This window comes from Puma concolor, chromosome D4 (genome assembly GCF_028749965.1).
Source record: "Puma concolor isolate L17-30 chromosome D4, mPumCon1.1.hap2, whole genome shotgun sequence".
Classification (NCBI taxonomy): Eukaryota; Metazoa; Chordata; class Mammalia; order Carnivora; family Felidae; genus Puma; species Puma concolor.
In genome coordinates this window covers 14188434-14212817 of record NC_141679.1, presented here as the reverse complement: position 1 = coordinate 14212817, position 24384 = coordinate 14188434, and the positions used below count along the sequence as shown (strand labels likewise).

The 24384-nt window shown below is 40.8% G+C and overlaps 1 protein-coding gene across 1 annotated transcript in view; it reads left to right on the top strand.

The window, feature by feature from the left end:
* The window catches only part of CEMIP2 (cell migration inducing hyaluronidase 2), an 86853-nt gene that overhangs the window by 45989 nt on the left and 16480 nt on the right, over positions 1-24384 (top strand). The window contains exons 11-18 of the mRNA XM_086685002.1: positions 1082-1210; positions 4016-4104; positions 8462-8593; positions 9826-9861; positions 10835-10990; positions 13599-13776; positions 16172-16387; positions 20562-20770. Coding sequence (XP_086541128.1) covers positions 1082-1210; positions 4016-4104; positions 8462-8593; positions 9826-9861; positions 10835-10990; positions 13599-13776; positions 16172-16387; positions 20562-20770 — 1145 coding nt within the window. The remainder of the gene's footprint in view (positions 1-1081; positions 1211-4015; positions 4105-8461; positions 8594-9825; positions 9862-10834; positions 10991-13598; positions 13777-16171; positions 16388-20561; positions 20771-24384) is intronic.

The window sequence follows — 24384 nt, the reverse complement described above, 5'->3', positions numbered from 1 at the left end:
CAGAGCCTGGAGCCGGCTTCAGATTCTGTGTCTCCCTCCCATTCTCTCTCTGCCCCTCCCCTGCTCATATGCTCTGTCTCTCAAAAATAAATCTTAAAAAAATTTTTTTAATGTAAAATAAAAAAAATGGTCATGGAGATTAATATCATTTCATTTTGACTTTTATAGCTCATTTTGAGTATCAAAGATGTTTAAACTGTTCTGCTGCTCCTGTTGAGGTCAGGAATACTGAAATTGAACAGACAGGATCCAGACTGAGACAGCATCCTGATTCATGCATGTGGTGGTTTTTTTTTCTTTGGCAAAAATTTGCCTCGGGACAGGAAGGGCATTGGAGTTGTTTGAAAGAAGTCAGTGAGCTCTGCGTGTTGGCGGATAGTTGTTTAATGAATATGACTCATCTATTGATCAGGTTTGGAGGTAAACAGAAAAACCCTCATATTGCTAAAAGGCCGTGCTGTCCTGGTCACATGGAAGGCAGGCAGCCTTGTTTGGTTCTAACTCTGCATAACTTATTAAAGTAGATAACGATGGGAGAGTTATGTTTTGAAAATGAGTTTTGGCCTCAGCCATTTATTTCTGTCGAACACTGCAAGCAGAAGTAAATTTGTTTTTTAAAACATGATTATAATGGCTCTGAAAGTGCGTGCTAGGTGAGTGCACAAGTTTTTATAGTCCATTCTGAGCCTGAGACAATGAAAAATTACTGTTAAAAAGACTCATTTTTGGGGCGCCTGGGTGGCTCAGTCAGTCTAACTTTTGGTTTTGGCTCAGGTCATGATCTCATGGTTTTGTGGGTTTGAGCCCCATGTCAGGCTCTGCACTGACAGTGTGGAGCCTGCTTGGGATTCTCTTTCTCTCTCTCTCTCTCTCTCTCTCTTTCTCTTTCTCTCTCTCTCTCTCTGCCTTCCCTTGCTCATGCTGCCTCTTTCTCTCTCACTCTCAAAATAAATAAATAAACTTAAGAAAATTTTTTTAAAAAGATCCATTTTTGTTTCTGAAGCACTTAGTCTATTGAAGCCATTTCATAGGGTGGCTTTATAAAATAAGGCTTTTAATGATCTCACCCTTTTAATTACAGGATGCTGGAATATGGTATTTATTCCACAAGGAACCTACTGGAGAATCCAGTGGATTGCAGCTCTTAGCAAAACCAGAACTCACTCCGTTGGGTATATTTTATAACAACAGGGTCCATTCAAGTTTCAAGGTAGGTTCCTAGGCCTTAACAAAATGAGTTCATGTGACTTACAGGGTGAAGGATGGAATGCTGAGAAATACAAGTGAGAAATGTCAGTTTTAGGTAAAACCTGTCATCACAAAAAGTAATTTGTGATTAAAAAAGCAGACACAGGGGCGCCTGGGTGGCTCAGTCAGTTGAGTGTCTGACTTTAGCTCAGGTCATGATCTCGTGGTTGCTGGGTTCAAGCCCCACGTCTGGCTTTGCACTGGCAGTGCAGAGCCTGCTTCAGATTCTCTGTCTCCCTCTCTGTTCCTCCCCCTTTCACCCTCGCTGTCTCAAAAATAAACATTAAAGAAAAATTCTTAAAAAGGAAAGCAGACACATTCAGGATTACATACCGGATCCCATTTATACACACCCAGGCATATATACCAACACATGCATGTGCATACAATCTGAGTAACTACAATGATGGACTTGATCCCTGTGTCCTTGTCCCTTCCCTCACTCCTACCTTCCCCTCTTCACTCCTTCCCTCCCTCCTTCCCTCTCACCTTCTTTCCAATCGTTAGTACCTATTAGGGATGTACACATTAGATGATATGCTTCTGTGCGTTAAGAAGCATACTTCCTTTCTTCTCTCAGTTCACAGTGCTGGTAGAATGTCCTATTGGGCATTTCATACGAATTATGTGGTAAAATACTGTTTATGATATTTGGCCCAATTTAAAATGATACAGATCAACTAAAGCAAAAGCCATTTAGGAACACCGGTTTTCATGATATTTAGTATTTATTCCCACCCTCAAGTGATAAGTATTTGCCTCATGTTGTGCTTACAAGGCACTTGGGTATTTTCACTATGTAATATAGTGCCCAGATTCTTTACCCTGATGTGATCCACATCAAAGTTCAACAAATACTTCCCATTTACAATGCTGAGAGGATCCTGTAAAGACCTAAGTGTGCTATAATTTAAAGAGCTTAGCACCACTTAAACACTTGAGAGAGCAAAAAACCTTGGTCAGAAGCTGAGTAGTTGATTAAGGCCAGTAATTATTGAGAGTACCATTTCAAAGTGGAAATCCTTAAAATTTTCTAATGGTAGTGATATAAAAAAAATCCTATTCTAATTAACTTTTAATGTCATATACCAGAAGTACATGTAGTAATCTATTCTATTGATTAGAAAAATATCATATCTAAATAATGAGTGGATGATTAGGTTTTAAATTGTTTAATTTGGGACTGACTGTCCAGAATGATACTTTACAGCCAAGGGAAACAGAACCCTTGGGGTCCTCAGACAGTAACCTGTCATCTTTGGATAAGCTGTAAATATACCAACACTGACCTTTTTGCTTTGGTTGCTCATGACACCCGAATCTGCATCTGGCACAGGTCAGTCATGTCTGATTTCCAACTGACATTTGGCTGTCTCAGGGACACATCACTAAAATGTGTTCAAAACTCAAATCCTTATGTGTATCCCTAGACCCATTCCCATATCTCTGTCTCACTGAATGAAACCACCGGCCACCTGATTGCCCAAACAGAAAGATAGGAACCTTTATCGCTCCCTCTCCCTCACCCTTAGACGTTTTGTTCATTGCTAAGCAGTATCTACCTCATAAAGAATTCTCGGGGCGCCTGGGTGGCGCAGTCGGTTAAGCGTCCGACTTCAGCCAGGTCACGATCTCGCGGTCCGGGAGTTCGAGCCCCGCGTCAGGCTCTGGGCTGACGGCTCGGAGCCTGGAGCCTGTTTCCGATTCTGTGTCTCCCTCTCTCTCTGCCCCTCCCCTGTTCATGCTCTGTCTCTCTCTGTGCCAAAAATAAATAAACGTTGAAAAAAAAAAATTAAAAAAAAAAAAAAAAAACAAACAAACAATTCTTGCCGTATCCATTTTCCCCCATTACTACTGCCCAAGTCTCTGTCATCTTTGTTTTTCTTCTGGATTACCAGGGTCATGTCCTACCTTATCTCTTATCTCTCTTTTTGCCCCTTTCCCTTTCTGATCCATTATCCATCCTGTGGGTAGAGCATTCATTCTTAACGTGCGGTTAATTACATTGCCTTTATTAAAAGTCTCATTAAATGGACTCCAGCACATTGACTCTATGTTGTCCACCATTTGTTTCTCTTCAGCCTTCTTCCTTGCTTTCCCCTCCTCCATACATTTCCTGTTCATCCATCTAAGTCTCTTCTCAGATGTGCCCTGCTCTCCCTCATTTCCAGACTTTTTGTACCAACGATTTCCTTGAGTACTTTGCTCTGGGTCTTTCAGCTGCTTCCCACCCATGCCCCGCCACCCTTCATCCCAACCCATTCTTTTGTGTGGTTCGGTCCTCCCCATCCCTCATCGTTCAGCTTTAGGAGGTCACTGCTTTGAGGAGACCTTCCCTGAATCCTCTGTCTCCCCATCTATGAGGAAGGTCTCATTTGGTGCCTCTTCTTACATGCTGCTAAAGCATCATCTACTCACTTCATCACTGCTTATCATACAGGATGGTAATTGTTTCTTTAATTGCGTGTCTTCCTGCTATTGGATATGCCAACAACAGCAAAGACCGTGGTTTCCTTGTTAATGCATCACGCTTGGTGCCTCCCACAAGGTAGGCACCAAGTAAATATTTGTTGAATGACTGAATACATAAAATTATAAAAATATCCAGAAAGGTAGTTGTTTTCATAAAACCTTTGCCTTGCTCTTCGCTCCTCTCCCTTCTCTTTGGTGGATGTGATAAGCTACAAGTAATTTTCATGAGTCATGAGAAGTATATCGATATAACTTAGGACTCATGTTCACTTCAGTCCCTTATTATATTTTCCAGGCTGGCTTATTTATTGACAAAGGTGTCAAAACAACCAATGCTAGTGCGGCAGACCCAAGAGAATACCTCTGTTTGGATAACAGCGCAAGGTAGAGTCTGTCCTTTTACGTTACATTCTGGCCCTATCTTGCCAAAACAAAACTTCCTGAGTTGTAAGTCATTGTGCTCTGTTCTCCAGTAACACATTTAAACTAAAGTTTTCAAAGCTTGTGGGAAGGCTTTGGGGAAACTTTTTTTTCTCCCCCTGCTGTTCTAGGTCCTGTGGCTGGTTTGTTTGTTTTAAAATATTATTGAGATGCCAGAGAAGTTGATACTTTCCCCTTTTTTCACCATTGTAAATTGATGCTAGAGAGGTATTCAGAAAGAGAAAGAAAAAGGAGAGAGAGGTGTTGAAAACAGGGTCTACATTTGGCCTAACATAGAACACGATTGATTGAAAAACAAGCTAAGACATTTTGGTGTAATTCCTGAAAACCAAGGCCTATCGAATTTATTGTTAGTGGTCAAAATGGAACATTGCATTGAAATGTATTTCACAGAGAAAGGTCTTGAACTTGATGAGCAAGCTAGTTTGGTTCAGTCCCATCGTCTCTGGGCTCTATGTTGCCCCCCTTTGTAACCGCAAAATGTGGTTGGGATAGGGAGAACATTTCAACAGAGTTCTTCTATGTGCTCTATAAGAGCCAAAATAAATAACATGTCTCCAATGGAAATAAAAGTTTCTGGAAAAGATGGCAACTTAAAGTCCTATTCAGCAGAAACTGCGTACGTGTTTTTTTCCTATACTTCAAGTTGATTGAGCAACTTAGTTTCTTTATTATTATTATTATTATTATTACTATTATTATTTTAATTTAATGTTTGTTTATTTTTGAGAAAGAGAGACAGAGTGCAAGCAGGGAAGGGGCAGAGAGAGAGACAGGCAGACAGACAGACAGACGGAATCTGAAGCAGGCTCCAGGCTCTGAGCTGTCAGCACAGAGAATGACACAGGGCTCAAACTCACAGACTGCTAGATCATGACCTGAGCTAAAGTTGGACACTTAGCAGACTGATCCACCCAGGCGCCCCACCAACTTATAGTTTCTAAAGGGTGCTAGGTTTAATAGGCTCTTTTGATAGATATTTAAGAAAAAGACACCAGGCCCTACTGTTCACAAGGGAATAAGATAGGATCCTCACTGTAGGTTGGTAAGTCCACTTAAGTGTGAGGCAAGATCTTTGCGACACAGTAATAAGGCACGAGGCCAGGAGAAAACTGGAGAAAGTACAGTTAGTAAAATTACTCATCAGGACTACTTAAAGGTCACGTTGAGCCTGAAATATTTTAAAGCAATGATCAGATGACATTTGAGAAACCAGGAAACTCTGGACGTTATTTAAATAAAACACAAGTTACTGGACACCTAATAGCTAAGCAAGATATGAAATGGGAAGATAGGAGATAAACTTTAAAAGAAAAAGGAGCATAGAGATGACAGTGGACTATGAACCAAGAAGAGGATATTAACTCGCAAAACAAAGAAATCTTTGCTGGCAGGACACGGCTGCTTTTTAAGAGTTTATTTTAACTGGTAGAACTAGTAATGTGTACTTTGCTTAGTATTAACAGAAAAATGCTTAAACACAACACAATTGATTTTCTCTTCCCTGCCTTAAAAAATTGGGTGTGTGTGTATGAATGGATGAATGAGAAAATATATTTCAGAAATTCATTGGTGCTTTAATCAGGCTTGACAGTAAAACAATTTATCCATAATGGCCTGAGAAGTTCTTTACTGGGTATGTGTATATATTATGATAATGGTAATTTTTTCTCTGCTCTTTATTATTTCTCTTACCAGTTTATAAATGCATACATAGTGGGAATTAGACTCCATTTAGAAGTTGTTACTGGAAAGAACTGATTATGGAAGATGAATAAGACATTTGGCAGTTGGTGTATATATTTAATTTTGTATAAACTCATGTGTAGAATATGCCCACGTACATTCATACAGTCCAGACATGAGTAAGAATGATAAAACACTAACACAATGAGTAATAAACCAGCCCATGAATTAAACATAAGGCTCTTGGGATCCAGAAGATATTTAGTCTGTACAACAAAGGGAAAGTTGACTCAACAGTTAATCAGATGAGCCTTTCCGTGTGTCTTCAAGATGTGAAATTATTGGCATCCAAAGATGGGAAATTGTAACCCAAGAAAGCTCTTGGTGTCAGATTGGGACGTTTCGTCTAAGGGAATGAAAGAGCACAGAAACCAGGTAGTATTTAAGGCCAAGGCCAATTAAGGGAGGTTGGAAAGTGCGCTGAAAGCTCATGAATGAGGATGGTGAAAAATTGGGAAAGTTAGCTATCGCCTACAGATCAAGTGGGAAAGAGGTTAGAAGTAAAGGGTATCCAAGCAAGCAGTCAACAATTGGTGTATATGGATTGGAATTTCAGAAAAGGTGAGATGGCTGCAGCAGAGAATCAGTGTTGCTTTAGGATCCTTTTTTTCTTTTTTTAACTTTCTTGTAGAACATTGTGTAGTCTTCTTTCCAGAACTCTTCCATCTGCTTGATACTGCGTAATGACTGCAAAGCTGTTTGGCAGCAATCGCAATTACCAGAGAGTGGGTGATGGCCCAGAGTCAGACATTTCACCTATTAGGTCAGAGCTCTTTAGTGTAAGGGGTCATGTACACAATCTAAGGACGGGTATAAAGCTTCCAGACTGGTCTCCTATGGTCCATTCTCTACAGTCCTTTCACCAAGTAGCAGTGAGTGACCAGTTTATAAGAAAAAAGTGAAATCAGTTGTATCACTTCCTTGATTCCATGTTTCTGAAGACTGTCCATCTCTCTCTCTCTCTCTCTCTCTCTCTCTCTCTCTCTCTATCCACCTGCTTTATTGAGGTATGACTACCATCTAAAAAGCTGTGTGTATTTAATGTATACATCTCAGGGAGTTTGGGGATAGGTATACACCCACGAAACCATCACCACCATCAAGGTCATATACATAGCCATCATCTCCCAAAGTTTTGTCACCTTCCTTTATTGTTATCATTAAAAAAATTTAAGAATATTTTTTATGTTTTTGTGGTAAGAACATTTACCCTAAGATCTATTGGCTTAGCAAATTTTAAGTGCACAATAGAGTATTATTAGCTAAGGCACTGTGCTGTATGATAGACCTCTAGAATTTATTTATATTGTATAACTAAAACATTGTACTCTTTGACCATCACCTGCCTTGTGTCCTGCTCTCCCTAGGCCCTCACATTGCCTGGCATATGCTCACCTCTCTGTCCTCTGCCCCATGCTTCTTACTCTCCAGCCAATTTATTTGTTCCTTGGCCAAGCTCACTCATGCCTAAGGACCTTCTCACTTGCTGTTTTCTGTGCATGTCATCTTCTCCCATGATAGCATCTACTGTGCCAGCAACTATGGTAATGACATTTGTGCAAATGGTATTTCCTGACTGCATGGTTTGAAAATCTCAGCCTGCTGAATTGGTTTTTGGAAAATTATCTAGTTGTTTCTCCCCCATCCTCACCCCCCAGCTTTGTAAAAATTAAGATAGAAATGATCTTTTTTAAAAAATAGGTGGCCTTGGGATGCCTGGATGGCTTCGTCAGTTGAGTGTCCTACTCTTGATTTCGGCTTAGGTCATGATCTCATGGTTCATGAGTTCGAGCCCCTTGTTGGCCTCTGTGCTGACAGTATGGAGTCTGCTTAGGATTCTCTCTCTCTCTCTTTCAATAAACAAACATTTAAAAACCAGGTGGCTTTATAGAATTATTTATTTGATTTATATAGTGGTTTGACACCAATTTTTTTGACCTTTTCATTAAGGTCCTTGTAAGTGTTGTAGAAGGAAGAGAAAGAAGAAGTAAAATTCAGTCTTTGTAATTAACAAGTTAATTAAATACACTCTGTTTTAAATTTAGGCATTTTAAATATCGAACTAGTTTTATCTCTGTATCTAAAACATCTTACTAGCACACAACTCAAATAATACTCTAGTTTGCATATATGTATGTTAAAATACCTGATGAATTTATTCAGTGTGTTTATATTAGTGTCATGTAGTTAAGAATTTGTGAAAACATACCAGATTTCCTAGTCTGAGGTTTTTGTTTATTTGTTTTGAAATGGTTTTAGTGCTTAGAATGTTCTGTAGTGTCCTCTTCTATAATGTAAATTGCTTTAAAACAATAAGAAAATATGAAAGCAGTTCTTGGGAAACTTCTATAAATAAATGTAATTTTTTTTTCAGTATCTGAAATACAAATAATTAAGTTGTAAATTGTGCATTAAGATTTTGTTTGTCTTGGTCATATGTAAATCCTGCCTTCTGACACTTAAGCTTACAATTGTAAAATAAATGATTTCCAATGCTTGTTTAAAAAGTCCTTTTTCTTCTTCTTTTTTTTTTTTTGTTTTTTTTAACTCCAAGGTTTAGGCCTCATCAGGATGCGGACCCTGAAAAGCCACGTGTTGCTGCTTTAATTGACAGGCTCATTTCTTTTAAAAATAATGACAATGGAGCTTGGGTCAGAGGGGGAGACATTGTCGTTCAGAATTCAGCGTAGGTATTCTCTACAAAGTCATTATCTGATGGCACCTATGTGTTTATTTTTTTAAGGCAATTTAAAACAACCCAGTGTGCTGAAAATACAGTGATAGTTTCTGGAATTATATTATTATTATTTTTTAAAATTTATTTATGTTTAGTAATCTCTACACTCAATGTGGGGCGGGACCTCACACCCCGAGATCAAGAGTCACCCGCTCTCCTACCTGAGCCAGCGGGCACCCCTGGAATCGTATTACTATTATTACTAACAGACGGGGTGAGCTCTGAGGAAGTGTTTGCTCGCGCTCATAGGCAGCAAATGTTTGGAATCGTTCTTTCTGTTGCTTTTATTGGAATTGAACTCATCTGGTGACACGAGAGTTTTTTGATGAGATTGAACAGGAGTTGTGGATTTAACTTTATATAACAAGTATCGTCTATGTCAGAGAGCTAAATGAGGATTTTGAAACTACCTGGATTTTTTTCCCTTCCTTTTGGAAACTCAGAAGTTTTTCTGTTGCTCTCCCACTGCCATTACAAATACAAGTTGTGAATTCCACCTTACTAAGTCTGTTGACTTATGGCTTAATATGACTTGAGGCAGTAAGCATCTTAATTTTTTCCCCGTTTGCATAATTTTAGAAGTCTGATGTATGTTGAGCTAAGATTTGGTGTTCAGGAGTCTAGAAAAACATGTTTTTTTTTCCGACTGGCACTGACATTAGCTTCTTGGCATTTTACTGTCACCTCTGACTTTCATCATGCAAAAAATTAGTTTTGTATTAAATCTGTAGAAATAGCTTGGGTATTAATGTTGAAAAATTGGAAGAGAATCCCATGACCTAATTGTTTTCAAAAATAGTCATAAAAATAATATAGCTCACACTTGTGTGCTGGTTACTGTGTACAGGCACTGTCCTAAAGGGTTGGCATTAATTAGTATGTTCATTGCCCTCAAGTATCCATTGAGGAAGGTTATGTTCTCGGTTCAACTTCTAGGTGAGAAAACTGAGGGAGAGTCAAGGTGAATGCCTTACCCAAGGTCATGTGGCCGGTAATCAGCAACGCTACCTGCACTGTGGAGTATGTGCTTTAAGTTATTGGGAAGTGAAACATTTTCTTGTGGTCTTGGGGAGTAAACATTATTGGAACCTCCTGGATTTTCCCAAAAATTAAATATTGAGAGAAATTATCTCTTACATGAGGTGATAAATTAAATGTTCTTTTATTCTCTTTTTTCATAGATTTGCAGATAATGGAATAGGACTGACCTTTGCCAGGTTTGTAATTGTTTTTAAAACACTTATCTGATTATTTCAAAGCTGTAAGGTAAAACAGCCCTGGTTTTGTGTGTGTGTGTGTGTGTGTGTGTGTGTGGCGGGGAGGGGTGGGTTTGATCACACATGGATTGTTCTATCATTATGTTGGCAGTTGAAAAAACAAACAAAACAGCACCCACTTCCTGATACCACTAGAGGGCCAAAATACATTTTTCTTAATTAATTGAATTCGCACCAAAGTCATAGGTTAATATAGCTGGAATTCTGTAGAAGGATTGGCCTGTCATATTTTTTTGCTTAGGAGAAAACACTTGAGAGGAAGGGAAGAAAAGTTGGGAGCATATTAAATATTTTCTTTCTTAGGGGCGCCTGGGTGGCTCAGTCGGTTAAGTTAAGTGTCCGACTTCAGCTCAGGTCATGATCTCACAGCTGGTGAGTTTGAGCCCCGCATCGGGCTCTGCACTGACAGCTCAGAGCCTGGAGCCTGCTTGAGATTCTGTATCTCCCCACCCCACCTCCTCTCAAGCATAAATAAACATTAAAAAAATATTTAAATATTTTCTTTCTTAGAACCTGGTCTAAATTTGCAGTGATCGTTAAGAACCGAACTTTTAATGTTACATATTTTTCTCCAGACAAGAGTTATTTGGGTACTGTCTTAAATATGACTGTCATCTAACTGTTAAACTCAGGGCAAGTTCATCCCCCATGTACAATACTGTGGTTGGAGACTAAAATAATCAATTGTTGCTGTTAAATGAAATGTCACCTGTTTCATGTGCAAACCATGTATTAATTTATACGAGGTATGTTCACAGCTTAGAAGGACTTTTTGATGACTTGATAATATGCATTAGAAAAAGCTCCTATCTGTTTTGCAAATTTTTAGCTTTTAAGTTATGGCGTGTCTGGATTTGAGGGCCAATTTAAATTTCCTGGAGGTGGGAGGTAACGGTTATTCTCATTTTAACAGTGATGGAAGCTTCCCCAGTGATGAAGGTTCCAGCCAGGAGGTATCCGAATCTCTCTTTGTTGGGGAGAGCAGGAATTATGGCTTTCAGGGTGGTCAGAACAAATATGTAGGCACTGGAGGAATAGACCAGAAGCCTCGGACCCTACCTAGGAACAGGTAAGCATTGCTTTAGCAGTAGACTGTTAAATTTGAGCAATAAATGAAAACCTCACCCTTATCGGAAGTTTCTGCAGTAATCCTGGGTGCATTGGTTCCCTCTGTGATGGTTTTCCCCACCTTATCTTATTATTATTATTACTATTATTATTATTATCATTATTATTATATCATTACTATTAGAACTGGGTAGACTCTGGAATTTTGGAGCATTAACTATCAAGCACTTTATAGATTTCATTATTAATTATATAACGAAGGAAACTATCTTGTTTTTCATTCCTTGCTTAAGGCCTTATATAAGCTGCTGACTTTTTTGTTTTCTTCTTTCTTGAGCCACAGAAAGTGGCCAAACTGTAAACTATGACGTTAGGTCACTCTTGCCTCAATTTGTGAGGTGGGTTTGCAGAAATAGCCACTGGAAAAAGGAAATAACTTATTGAAAAAAGTCCTAGAAAATAAGAGTTGGTAGATGCCAAAGCTGACTCAAAACCGAACCACGGCTGTGTAATTACCAGTGTTTCAGCTGTACAGAGTAGACTTTTGGCATGTTTTCTGTCAAAATAATGACAGAGTCATTAAAATAGTACTTAGCACCAGAAAGATACTTTAGAGCTTTTAGGGAACTAGTAAGTAATTAACCCATGCCTCGGTTCTGAGACCCAGTTTGGAATTGTCCTCATTTACTTGGGAGAAAAACAGAGAACAACTCATGTTCTGAAGGTCTCATGTTGGACCCGCTGCCAGAATTCATCAAGCATCAGTTCCCTTAAAGTTATACACTGTAGGTGAGCACTGGGCTAGAACGGGTCAGGGGGATGGGCCACACAGACTGCTTACTTTGAGGGGCAGCGCGGTGAGTGTTGGCAAAAGGGCTTTTACTAGCCTCTGGCAAAGAGTGAGCTTGGTTCCACTCCCCCTTTGCTTGTTGTTGGGAAATCCTGAATGCCCTTATAAGCTACGCTCTGTGTAGCCCTCCTGTTAGTCAGACTGTGGAAGCCATGAGGGAAGAAACTTCGTGGATTTTTAATAGCTAACGTTTATTAAGTGCTTGCCATGTGTCAGGCCCCGTTCTAAATACTTTATTCTTCACTTAATCCTCGCAAAGCCCAGTGAGGTAGGTACTGTCATTATCCTGCTTTATAAATGAGGAGCTTACTAAAAGTAGCTGAGGTGGGATTCAAACCCTGTTAGTCTGCCTTCATCGCTGTGATGTGCCTGTCAAGATTGGGCTGTAGCTGTCTCTTCTAATGCGTAACGAAAAATAGCTGTATATTGGCTAGCGTTTGGCTACAGTATGATGGTGCCCAATTCCATTCTTTTCACTTGACATTGGCCTCTCGTGTTTTTCTTTTTCTTTTTTCTCTCTCTTTTTCTTTTTGCTTTTTCTTTTTTGAGAGAGAGCGCACACTCATGGGTGGGGGAGGGGGCAAAGGAAGGAGAGGGGCAGAGAGAATCTTAAGCAGGCCCCACCACCAGCGTGGAGCCCGCCATGGAACTCGATCTCACAACTGTGAGATCATGAGCAAAGCCAAAATCGAGAGTTGGACGCTCAATCGACTGAGCCACCCAGGTGCCACCCCCTCCATTTTTCTTTTTTAATTGAAGTATAGTTGACATACAATATTATGTTAGTTTCAGGTGTACAAAATTTTGATTCGATGTGGCCTTCAGATTTGTTTCAAAATTCTTATCGCTTCTTCAGGAAGGAAGATTTTCAAAAACAAAGAGTCCTCCTTGGTCAGTGGATCCAGTGTTTATTTTACTGTATCTTTACAACTTTTTCTATGAGAGAGAGCCATTTTGGATATATCCTTAGACGTTCATCAAGGTGCATAGATTTTTAAGCAGGCTACTTCACTTTCTTGCTGGCATGTACGTTTTCACTGTAAAACACTGCCAAGTTGTAAACTGATGTTGCTGTAGGAATCCTCTGCAGTGCCGTTAAAGAATTTAACAGGGGGAGAAACCTAAGGGATCCAGAATATTATGGGTTTTGTACCTTAATTATGATTAATGATATATGATTAGTAGGTTAAGGAGTTTGTGTTTGAACAGAAAGGAGGAAAATGAATAAACCAAATTTCTCAATCCAGCCAACCCCTTTGACATAGTAAGCCTTGAGGATTTACACTTTTATGCTTTTAAGTGTATCATTTCATCTTATTACTATCATTTAGTGGCTTGAAAGGAGGTTCTCTCTGTGAAAGCACAGATTGGTCTTTTATTCTCCTGCCAGAGATTTTGGAACCAAAACCGAAGTATAGGAGTTCCCAAATAAAAGGTCTTGACTGAGTTGATTCAAGGAAGCAAAAATCACCTCTTCAGAGAGGCCTCCGTTCTGTCCAAAACAGCGTCTCTCTTCTACCCAACCTATTGTATTACCATGTCTCTGCCTGCACAACACTCACTGCCTGAAATTATCCTTGTTTTTCTGTTTGCCTTTTCCACCGTTTTGCTCGGGGATTTTGTCATGGTACCGCTGTATCCTAGAATTGTGCTTAGCGTGTATGAGATATTCAACAGTGTTTATAAAACAAACTTGTAAGTGACGTGCCGGTGCAGGGATGGGCCCATGCACACTAAACACAATCTTGTATTTCAACAGGACGTTCCCAATTAGAGGCTTTCAGATTTATGACGGGCCCATTCATCTAACCAGGTGCACTTTCAAAAAATATGTGCCAACTCCAGATAGGTACACCAGTGCTATCGGCTTCCTTGTGAAGAATCCCTGGCAGATAACTCCCAGGAATAACATCTCGCTCGTGAAGTTTGGTCCACACGTAAGTATGTTCTTACGGTACCTATGTGGTGACCACGACAGGAGCAAGAGGGGTAGCACATCCCCAGAGACAAACACACGAACCAAGTGTTCGTACTCAGTCTTTACAGCTGGGAGGAGAAGTACGTGCAAAAGAGATTCCTCATTCCATGCACGCTGTCCCGTTGAGTTCAAGGTGAGAACAGAAATCCCATGTGACCAGGGGTATTTTTGACATTCAAGTGATATCTCGAAAGGGACAGTGTCTTAAAGTGACAGCACGGGACTGAGGATGGTAGAGTTTCATAGGAACCAGAGGACATAGGATTTGGGGAAGTTCATTGTGATAATCTGTGAAGTGATTTGAGTTCTGCCTGGTATTCTACTTGTCTGGGGCTTATTCTTTTGGGGAAACAGGACAAAAGGATGGGGAAGAAGAGGAGTCCTGGGGTGGTATAAAGCAAATATGGATAAAAACTGTCGGAAGGTTTTTACAAAGACTGCAAAGAAGACTGAGAAATCATTGTTTACAGTACAGTGGCCCACAGGAATCATTTGTTTTCTTAGTAGTTTCATCGGTGACCCCTGTACCAATAGTACATAGGACAGTAAGGTTACATACCTCTCCCTCCACCATCTTGCCAGTTCCAAAATGACCTTGGTACGTGGAGATTGAGTCTCAGACCATCTCGCTCGCCGCTTCCACAGGCGGCCACGACTGGGAAGAGGCTCATGCCTCTCTCATTCACGTCCATGGGCTGACTCTGTGGTAGCCTAGTTTAAAATAGAACATGAGATAGTTTACCAAAGCCTGTATCTGGTTTTCCAGAATGGCTGAGGCAGGAAACAGAGGCACAGGTGCAAATTGGGATGCCAGCTTGGTTGGCTGGCTCTCTTTTCGGCCGCATGACTACAGGGGAAGAGGGAGGGCGACCCTAGCAGGCAGCTTCCCACGTGAATAAATAGGATGGTCTTTGGAGCAGCTCTCCAGTGTGGAGGCCGGTGTTCACCTGCTGTGCACACAGACCTCCATACATGGAGCTGCAGTGACGATGACACAGTCGTTCTGAGAAGCAGTTCATCAGGTGTTGTGTTGGTTGTGGAGTTCCGACTTCTAACATCCCTGCCGTGCAAACGCGGTGGTCATCATCCAGGAGGTCCGATGGTGCTCACGCCCTGGGAACAGCTTGTAAAGGGAATGGTTTGCCACATTTGTGCTCCCTGAAAAGTGGGAAACATGCCCAGACTTCTCTTAGGTTTAACAACAGGATGTACAAGGGAAATGAGAAAAGCCTGCGACTAAGAACCTAGAGCCAGCCACGTGTCCCAGACATCAGTGATTTTTCATTGAATTGCTTATCATTTAGACGTTCAGTTTGACTTTAAATCATCTGAGCATGATGGGGCACCTGGGTGACTCAGTCAGTTAAGTGTCTGACTTTGGCTCAGGTCATGATCTCAGGGTTGGTGAATTCGAGCCCCCATATCGGGCTTGCTGCTGTCAGTGTAGAGCCTGCTTTGGATCCTCTCTCTCTACTCCTACCCTGCTTGTCCTCTCTCTCTCTCTCTCAAAAAAAAAAAAAAAAAAGGTGTGTCTGCACCCCTTGAATAGTACAAATAATTTACCACTAATAAGAAGCAGCTAAAGACTACAAAACATGTAATCTGCAGCCTGCTTCGCAGTTGTGTACTCCATGTTTAATAAAAGCTTTAAATTAACTCTACCTGATATAAAAATTACTGAGCTGGGTTTGGTCTATGTTGACGAGAAAGTAACATACACTTTCTAGCAGATTCGAGTGAGTTCAGTGGTCACCCAGCATACCAAGGCAACACTTGGCCTGTGTTTTGATTTGGAATTGTATGTGTTTTTTGGTGGGGGGGGTGGGGTAAGGAGTCAAATGAACAAGCAGCTAAAGCATTTGGAGTGAAATAAAATGACGAACTAACTCAGAAGATAGAATTTATAACAGACTTTATTTAATCAAGGTGTAATTTGCATACAGGGACATGCACACATCCTAAGTGTCAGGTTTATAATTTTTAACAAATATGCATGGCTCCATATTTCCCTTCCCCACAACTGTTCTGATTCTCTTACCATAGGTTAGTTTTGTCTGGAGAGCAGGTCATAGTTTTTAAGTGGAAGATAAAGGGAAACACCAGCTATATTTTTAACATTTGCCACTTGAACTCCACAAGGCTTTGTAATTTCCACCCCCCCCCCCCCGCAACGAACCATGTCATAATTAAGTGAAAACTTTGGGTGCCGCAGTTGACAACTATGAACTGTGACTCAGAACTGCTCTGACCTCAAAGCAGTTGTAAGGGATATGCAGTTGGATCCTTGCAGGGGACGCTGGCCAGGAATGCAGAAGCCTTCATTTTGTGATGTCCTTGTCTTTCACTGCTGGCAGGTCTCTCTGAATGTCTTCTTTGGGAAGCCTGGGCCCTGGTTTGAAGATTGTGAGCTGGATGGTGATAAGAACTCCATATTCCACGACATCGACGGCTCTGTGACAGGATACAAGGATGCGTATGTGGGAAGAATCGACAATTACCTGATCCGCCACCCAAGCTGCGTGAATATTACCAAATGGAATGCAGTGGTCTGCAGCGGGAACTATGCCCAGGTAGGCCAGAATGCTCTCTGGTGCCTGATTCCTAACCAGCTCCTAATAGCACCACTTCCACGAGGAGTACGCCTCTGCTCCTCAGCATGGTCGATACTTTCCAAGGCATGACCTTCCTTTAGGAAAAAAGAAAAAAAAAATCATTAGGAGTCATGGACTCAGACAAACTTTTTTAAGTTTATTTATTTGGAGAGAGAGAAAAAGAGCGTATGTGAGCAAGAGGGAGAGGGGCAGAGACAGAGGGAGAGAGAATCCCATGCAGGCTCTGCACTGTTAACATGGAGCCCGACATAGGGCTGGAACTCACAAACAGTGAGGTCACGACCTGAACAGAGATCAAGAGTCAGACGCTTAATGAACTGAGCCACTTGGGTGCCCCATGGACTCGTACAGTTTTATTTAAGGTTCCACTGCTCCAAATTAATTAAACAGGTGGAAAAGTGGGTCCAACAGAAATAGTACGACTTGCCCTTGGTTAAATATAGTTGGGATATGGTTGGCGTGAGAACCCATATTTCCTGAGTCTTAGGCCACGTTTCCTTGTCATGCGACAGCTGTGCCCCCTGAGAGGGGGATTTATTCTTTGCTCTCAGGGTCATTATCTCTACTAAATTAGGGAATCTGGCAGAGGGATGAAGATGGGAAGGAGTCTCCTGACTTACTTTAAAGGAGTATTAGCTTCTTTGTTGTGGGATTTCTCATTCCAATATGGAAAAAAAAAAATGTTATTCTTGCCTAAGTCCTGGGAAGGACAAGGAAAAAATGGAGAATTAACTCTAGTAAAGAAGAAAACATGGTTTAAAATGTAATTTCTTTTTTCCTTTCATTTTATTCTTTTTAAAAAAAATTTTTTAAAGGTTTATTTTTGAGAGAAACAGTCTGAGTGGGGGAGGGACAGAGAGAGAGAGGGAGACACAGAATCTGAAGCAGGCTCCAGGCTGTCAGCACAGAGCCCAACATGGAGCTCGAACCCACGAACCCTGGGATCATGACCTGAGCTGAAGTCGGAAGCTCAACCAACTGAGCCACCCGGGTGCCCCCTTTTCATTTTATTCCTAATCAGAATTGCCTGCTAAAACTAAGTAACCTATCAATAGCTAGGAAGCTATAGACATTCTAGAATTACAAGGTGCTTTGGTGGCTCTGTCGTTTAAGCATACAACTCTTGAACTCAGCTCAGGTCTTGGTCTCAGGGTTGTGAGTTCAAGTCTCACACTGGGCTCCACACTGAGCACAAAGCCTACTTAAAAAAAAAAAAAAAGAAGAAATTTTAGAATTAAAACAAAAAGCTTTTAGCTCCTTTTTGTAGCTATAGTTTTAGTTAAGTTTTGTGTGTATGTGTCTGTCTGAAAGTGGTGTGTACTCACCAAGGAAATAAAAAATTATTATAGATGCATCTGTCAACCCTTTGGATTTCAAGTGTATTTGAGAATGTGAACCTGATCCTTCCATCTTATAAAGCAGAGTAGTAATTCACTTTTTACTGAAGGATGAGGAAAGAAATAAGTCATCTAATACTTGCTAGGAGGCTCTGGGAATGGTAGGACCACAGGTCAGAAATTTTTTCCTGAGAATTTGGGATTTGGGCTGGGGGCCCAGATCTGCAGACATTTGTAGAAGACTTTATGTCTTTAAGCAAAGGGTAGAACACCTGGATCTCAAGATAGAATAACAATTACTTAGCTGTTTGTAAATATATTTTAATGGGATGCTTGTTTTTTGCTAACCCAAAGGTTAAAGGGGCTCAGGAAAAAAGGTGGTAACATAGGAGAATTAAGGTAATATGTGCTACCTCATATCTTCCCGGATTTGGAAGAAGGGAGGAGATCTATCTATCTATCTATCTATCTCCCATTATATATTATATATAACCTGTTATATATAACTTGTTTTTTATGTTATAAGCTAGTTTTAATATTTTATTATTTTAACATATATTTTGTAATATATACATGTTATATATATGACATTTATATAACCTATAAATAAATACAGGTTAAATATAAACATTTTTAAAAACAATATGTATTATATATAACCTACAGGCTAAATATAAACCTGTGTTTAAAAATAAGTATGTTATGGGGTACCTGGGTGGCTCAGTCAGTTTAGCGTCCGACTTCGGCTCAGGTCATGATCTCACAGTTCCGTGGGTTCAAGCCCCACGTCGCGCTCTGTGCTGACAGCTCAGAGCCTGGAGCCTGATTCAGATTCTGTGTCTCCCTCTCTCTCTGCCCCTCCCCTGTTCACACTCTGTCTCTGTCTCAAGAATTAATAAACATTAAAATAATAATAATTAAAAAAATAAGTATGTTATTTGTAGTAACTATAATATATAGTACATACTAAATATATATATGTAAATGAAGACAGTCAGTAATCTCAAAATATATATTTCCCATCTATTTTAAATCTTTAAGTGGTATCAGAAAGGAGAGTATTGTGTTGAAACACAAATGAGACTTAAGCTTTCCTGGCTCAATATGTACAAAACTGTAGAAATGACAGGAAGAAAAACAGACAAATATTGTGGATTAAATACAGTATTCTGCAAATGTTTTAAGACTTCTGGGGAATCTTGTTACAGGATACTGATTTGCTTTAGGAAATTGTTCTGAGGTTTGTTCTTTAGAGGAGGCATTTGGGGAAGGTTTTGTTTTGGCAGAGCAAGGGCTCAAATACCACTGGAATAAATTCAGAATTCTCAAAGTTGTCTCTGTTTAATATATTTTTCCAGTTTTTGTAAAGTGCTTGGTAAAGCCTTTTTTTTTTTTTTTTTTAATGGGTGAAAAATGACTTCTTGGGCTGATGTAGGTCATGGAAAATGAAAAGCTGAAGCTCTAAGATATTTCAATTTTCCATCTCTTGTTTTAGAGAAAAGGCTTTCAGATTTGACTGGAGGGTATCAGGTTTCACGTTAATTTACGGGTTTTTTTTGGATGTGTGTTCTTCAGACTGAGGTATTTCTTTGACAAGCTGTGTAAGCCGCAAAGGCTTTATATTCTGATGAATAAGCTGGCCCGTTGTGGCGGAGGAGATGATGAAGATCTTGGCTAGCAGAATGCTTGGTCTGGTTTTACCATTTCAGTTTAAGTAGGGCTTCATTTTAAGTATAACTTACGATGAAGTTGGCTTCTACTCGTTTAGTCTGGCTCAGATCACAGAACCTCTGTTCTGAAAGTAGAGACACTGGACTTTGTGCTGGAAATGTTTGTTTAGCTATTTAAGCTTGTGCTCTCTCCTCCTTAATTCTTTTTAAAAGTTTGTATCAAGCTTTTAGTTTTAATTCCAGTAGACTTAACATATAGTGTTAGTGTCAGGTGTATAATATAGTGATTCAGCAATTCTATACATCACTCAGTGCTCACCATGGTAAGTGTGCTTTTTTAAAAAAAATTTTTTTAAGTGTGTATTTATTTTTGAGAGGGAAGGGAGGGGCGGAGAGAGAGGGAGACACAAAATCTGAAGCAGGCTCCAGGCTCCGGGCTGTCAGCACGGAGCCTGACGCAGGGCTTGAACCCACGAACCTCGAGATCATGAACTGAAGTTGGATGCTCAACCGACTGAGCCACCCAGGTGCCCTGATAAGTGTATTAATCCCCATCACCTATTTCACCCATCCCCTCACCCACCTCCCCCTCTGGGAACCACCAGTTTGTTCTCTGTAGTTAAGAGTCTTCTTCCCTTTCATTCATTTTTTTTTTTTTTTTACGTTTATTTATTTTTGAGACAGAGAGAGACAGAGCATGAACGGGGGAGGGTCAGAGAGAGGGAGACACAGAATCCGAAACAGGCTCCAGGCTCTGAGCCATCAGCACAGAGCCCGAGGCGGGGCTCGAACTCACGGACCGCGAGATCATGACCTGAGCCGAAGTCGGCTGCTCAACCGACTGAGCCACCCAGGCGCCACCTTCCCTTTCATTCTTTTTTTTTTTTTCAACGTTTTTAATTTTATTTTTGGGACAGAGAGAGACAGAGCATGAACAGGGGAGGGGCAGAGAGAGAGGGAGACACAGAATCGGAAACAGGCTCCAGGCTCCGAGCCATCAGCCCAGAGCCTGACACGGGGCTCGAACTCACGGACCGCGAGATCGTGACCTGGCTGAAGTCGGACGCTTAACCGACTGCGCCATCCAGGCGCCCCATCCCTTTCATTCTTAATTGTTTTTTGAAGGTTTATGTCCAGACATGGAGCACTCAGAATCTGACGATGACCATCGCACGAGATGAGTATCCCTCCTATCCGATGGTGCTCCGAGGCATTAACCAGAAGGCCACCTTCCCACAGTACCAGCCTGTGATCATGCTGGAGAAGGGCTATACCATCCACTGGAATGGGCCTGCCCCACGGACTGCTTTTCTATACCTCATAAACTTCAACAGGTATGTCTCTCTTACGGTTACTTCAAGTAGCTGAGCAAGTTGTAATTTAGTGGAGAAAAATTATCACTTTTCTGTAGCGAGTAAAGAATGCCAGTTTTCATGTACTTTGTTCTTCTCATGTGGAGGCTGTATGTATTTTATGCTGATGAGATTAAGCAATTGAATCCTGTCATTTTAAAAACATTTCTTACTGTCTATGGTCAAGGTATTATGTGCAGAAAGCCATTAGGTTATAATATAGTCTGCTGAATACTTTAATGCCCCATAGCTGAGATGGAAAGAAGTTTTATCTGGTATTCCAACTGAGCACTTGGTAATCAAGAACATGAAAAGGTTTTTGAGCCCAAGTTCAGACTTGGCAGAGGAGAGTCGTGTGATTTTGTTTTTACGTGTTTATTATTTTTTTTTAAGGATTATTTATTTGTTTCAAAAGAGAGAGAGAGAGAAAGCATGAGCAAATAGGGTAGGGGCAGAGAGAGAGAGAGAGGGCGAGAGAGAGAATCCTAGGCAGGCTCCATGCTGTCAGCACAGAGCCCAACGTGGGGCTGGAGCCCATGAACTGTTACATCACAATCTGAGCCAAAATCAAGAGACAGACGTTTAACTGTCTGAGCCACCCAGGTGCCCCTGAGGAAGGGATACTAAGTGTTTTGTCTTGTTATAAAAACAATACCTTTGAGAAAAAGCTGGTTCTGCTCAGGGACTGATGGATTCAGCGTGTTAAGAGCATAGGGTGCCTCAGGGGAGGTGACAGAGGATGCTGGAAGGGAGGGATGGGATTATTTTGAAAGGTAGAGGTAACCAATCTATTTATATGTGATGGTTAACCTATGAGACTCCATGAAACTGCTCAGATATGTACTGGAAAAATCAAAATGGCTTGTTCACCTGGCTGGTCTTAAAGCTCTGACTTGTTAGAACTCTCTTAAAACGCTCACTTGAAATGAACAGAGGGAGGCATAGAACATGTAGGAATTCAGCTCTGAATAGGTCACTTCCAAGGATCGGTGAATATCAGCGGGTTCTGAGCTGTTAGATCTCGCACATCCTCTAAACTGGACCATTGCTGCTTTCCTAGAATACGCTTTCTCTGTTCCTTTGCTGGAGATTCACAGCCCTGCCTACTGAGTCAACCAAGGCAAAAATCCCAGGAGTCATCACTGACTCTTCTTTTTCTTCGTCCCTTCCCATCAGTGACCAAACCCTGTTAGCTCTGTCTCCTTAATGTTGTTTGCATCTCTCCTCTTCTTTCCACCTCTGATGCTTGTGGCTGAGTTCAGGCCATTATCATCTGTTGCCTGGATCCTGTTCTATCTCCTCATCTCTAATCCTTAGTTCACAGTGTGTCTGGGGGGCAGTTTCCTAAAAGCCAGTATGATATTATCGCTCCCATGAGTGAGCAGCGGAGAAGGCAATGAAAGAAACAAATGATAGTTATAGAGGCTCAAGGAGAAATGTCAGCGATCAGTAGTTCGAAGAATTATATCTGGCAGGTTACGAACTTGAGGTGAGGTATTACAACCACGTGGTATGCAGGATTCTATAAGTATCACATGTAACTTTTGAACAAATACTGAGCAAGTAAAAATATTTTAAAGTGAAAAGAGGCTGAGCCCAGAAGTTTCAAAAATCTGCATGGGCTTTTGAAGTTCAGTCAGACTTCCCTTGCTTAAGTAGCTCAGAGTTTGTAAAAATTACATCATGGGCAGAGGCAAGAGGAGGAGACAGATAATTTTTTTCTTCTCAAATTTAATATGATCATGGAGCGGTCATAGGTTTTGTCACAGTGCCTCTTCTGCAAATAACACTTTAAACATGATAAAAGCTGTACGTATTCCTTAAACAAAATAAAGAAAATAGAGAAAAACATGAGGAAAATGGGGAAAAAAAACCCTAGAATTCTTCTAATCGAAGTGAGACATTATAAACATATTGTTCTCTCTCTCCGCCCTCACGTGTTTTCTGAGCATATAGATAAACCAAGATTTATTTAACTACTCTCTTCCTCCATGAACATTTAGTGTTTCTTCTGCCAGCCTCTCCATATCTCCCTTTTGCTATTATAAATGATATGACACAGAGCATCTTTTCTTAGACATTTTTGGTCTGCATTTCTAATTATTCTTTAGTGAAAGTACTGGTAAAATCTGCATGAATAATTTTAAGGCCTTGTTACGTTGTGTTGTTTCAATGCTTAAAGTGTTTTTTTTTTTTTGAGAGAGAGAGAGAGAGAGAGAGAGAGAACAAGCAGGGTGGGGCAGAGAGAGAGGGAAAGAGAGAATCCCAAGTGGGCTCAGCGCAGAGCCTGATGCAGGGCTCAGATTCACAAATGGCTCACGACCAGAGCCGCTACGATTAGTTGGACCGTTAACTGACTGAGCCACCAGGTGCCCCTAAAAATTCTTTAGAAGAGGTGGCATCCAGGTGGCTAAGTTGGTTAAGCATGCAATTTTGGCTCAGGTCATGATCTCACAGTTCGTGGGTTCAAGCCCAGCATTGGGCTCTCTGCTGTTAGCGGGAACACGGTTTAGATCCTCTCTCCCCTTCTCTCTCTGCCCCTCCCCTGCGTGTTGTCTCTCTTTCTCCAAATAAATAAATAAACTTAAAAAAAATTCTTTAGAATAGTAGTGATTTATATAACCTTGCCAATGTACTTAGTGCCATGGAACTGTGGAGTTAAAATGGATAAAAAGATGATATTTTTTGTTACATATATTTTACCACAACTTAAAAAATGCCTGAAGGGGCGCCTGGTGGCTCAGTCATTTAGGCATCTGACCTTGCCTCAGGTCATGATCTCGCCATTCCTGAGTTTGAGCCCCAGGTTGGGTTCTGTGCTGACAGCTTGGAGCCTGGAGCTTGCTTCAGATTCTGTGTCTCCCTCTCTCTCTGCCCCTCCCCTCTTGCACTGTCTCTCTCTCTCTCTCTCTGCCAAAACCCCCCCCCCCCACACACACACAAAACATTAAATCACTTAAAAAAAATTCCCCCAAACAGCAAATGATTTAAAAAAGGGAAATATTTTTAATTGTTTTCAGAAAGTATTGATTCTATATCTAAAGATAGGACATCAGATAAGGAAAAAACACCATGGTAATTTGGTAATATGCATCAAAACTTTAAAAATACATATGCCTTTATATTCAGCAATTTTACCGCTAGGTATTTATCCTAAATGCAATAATAAAAGACAAAAACACATTTATAAACAAAATAATTCTTTGAAAGGGCACTGGCTGGCTCAGTCAGTGCAGCATGCAACTCTTGATCTCAGGGTTGTGAGTTTGAGCCTCACGTTGGACGCAGAGATTACTTTAAAGAAGATTCTCTTTAGGGACGCCTGGGTGGCTCTGTTGGTTAGCGTCAGAGTTCGGCTGTGGTCATGATCTCATAGTTTGTGAGTTTGAACCCCACGTCGGGCTCTGTGCTGACAGCCTGGAGTCTGCTTCGGATTCCGTGTGTGTCTGTCTCTCTCTCTGCCCCTCTCCCTGCTCATGCTCTGCCTCTCTGTCTCTCTCTCTCTCCCTCAAAAATAAGTAGACATTAAAAAAAATTTTTAAAGTTCCGTTCAAAGATTTTACCGGTGTATGCTCCCGCTATCAGGCTCTTAGTGT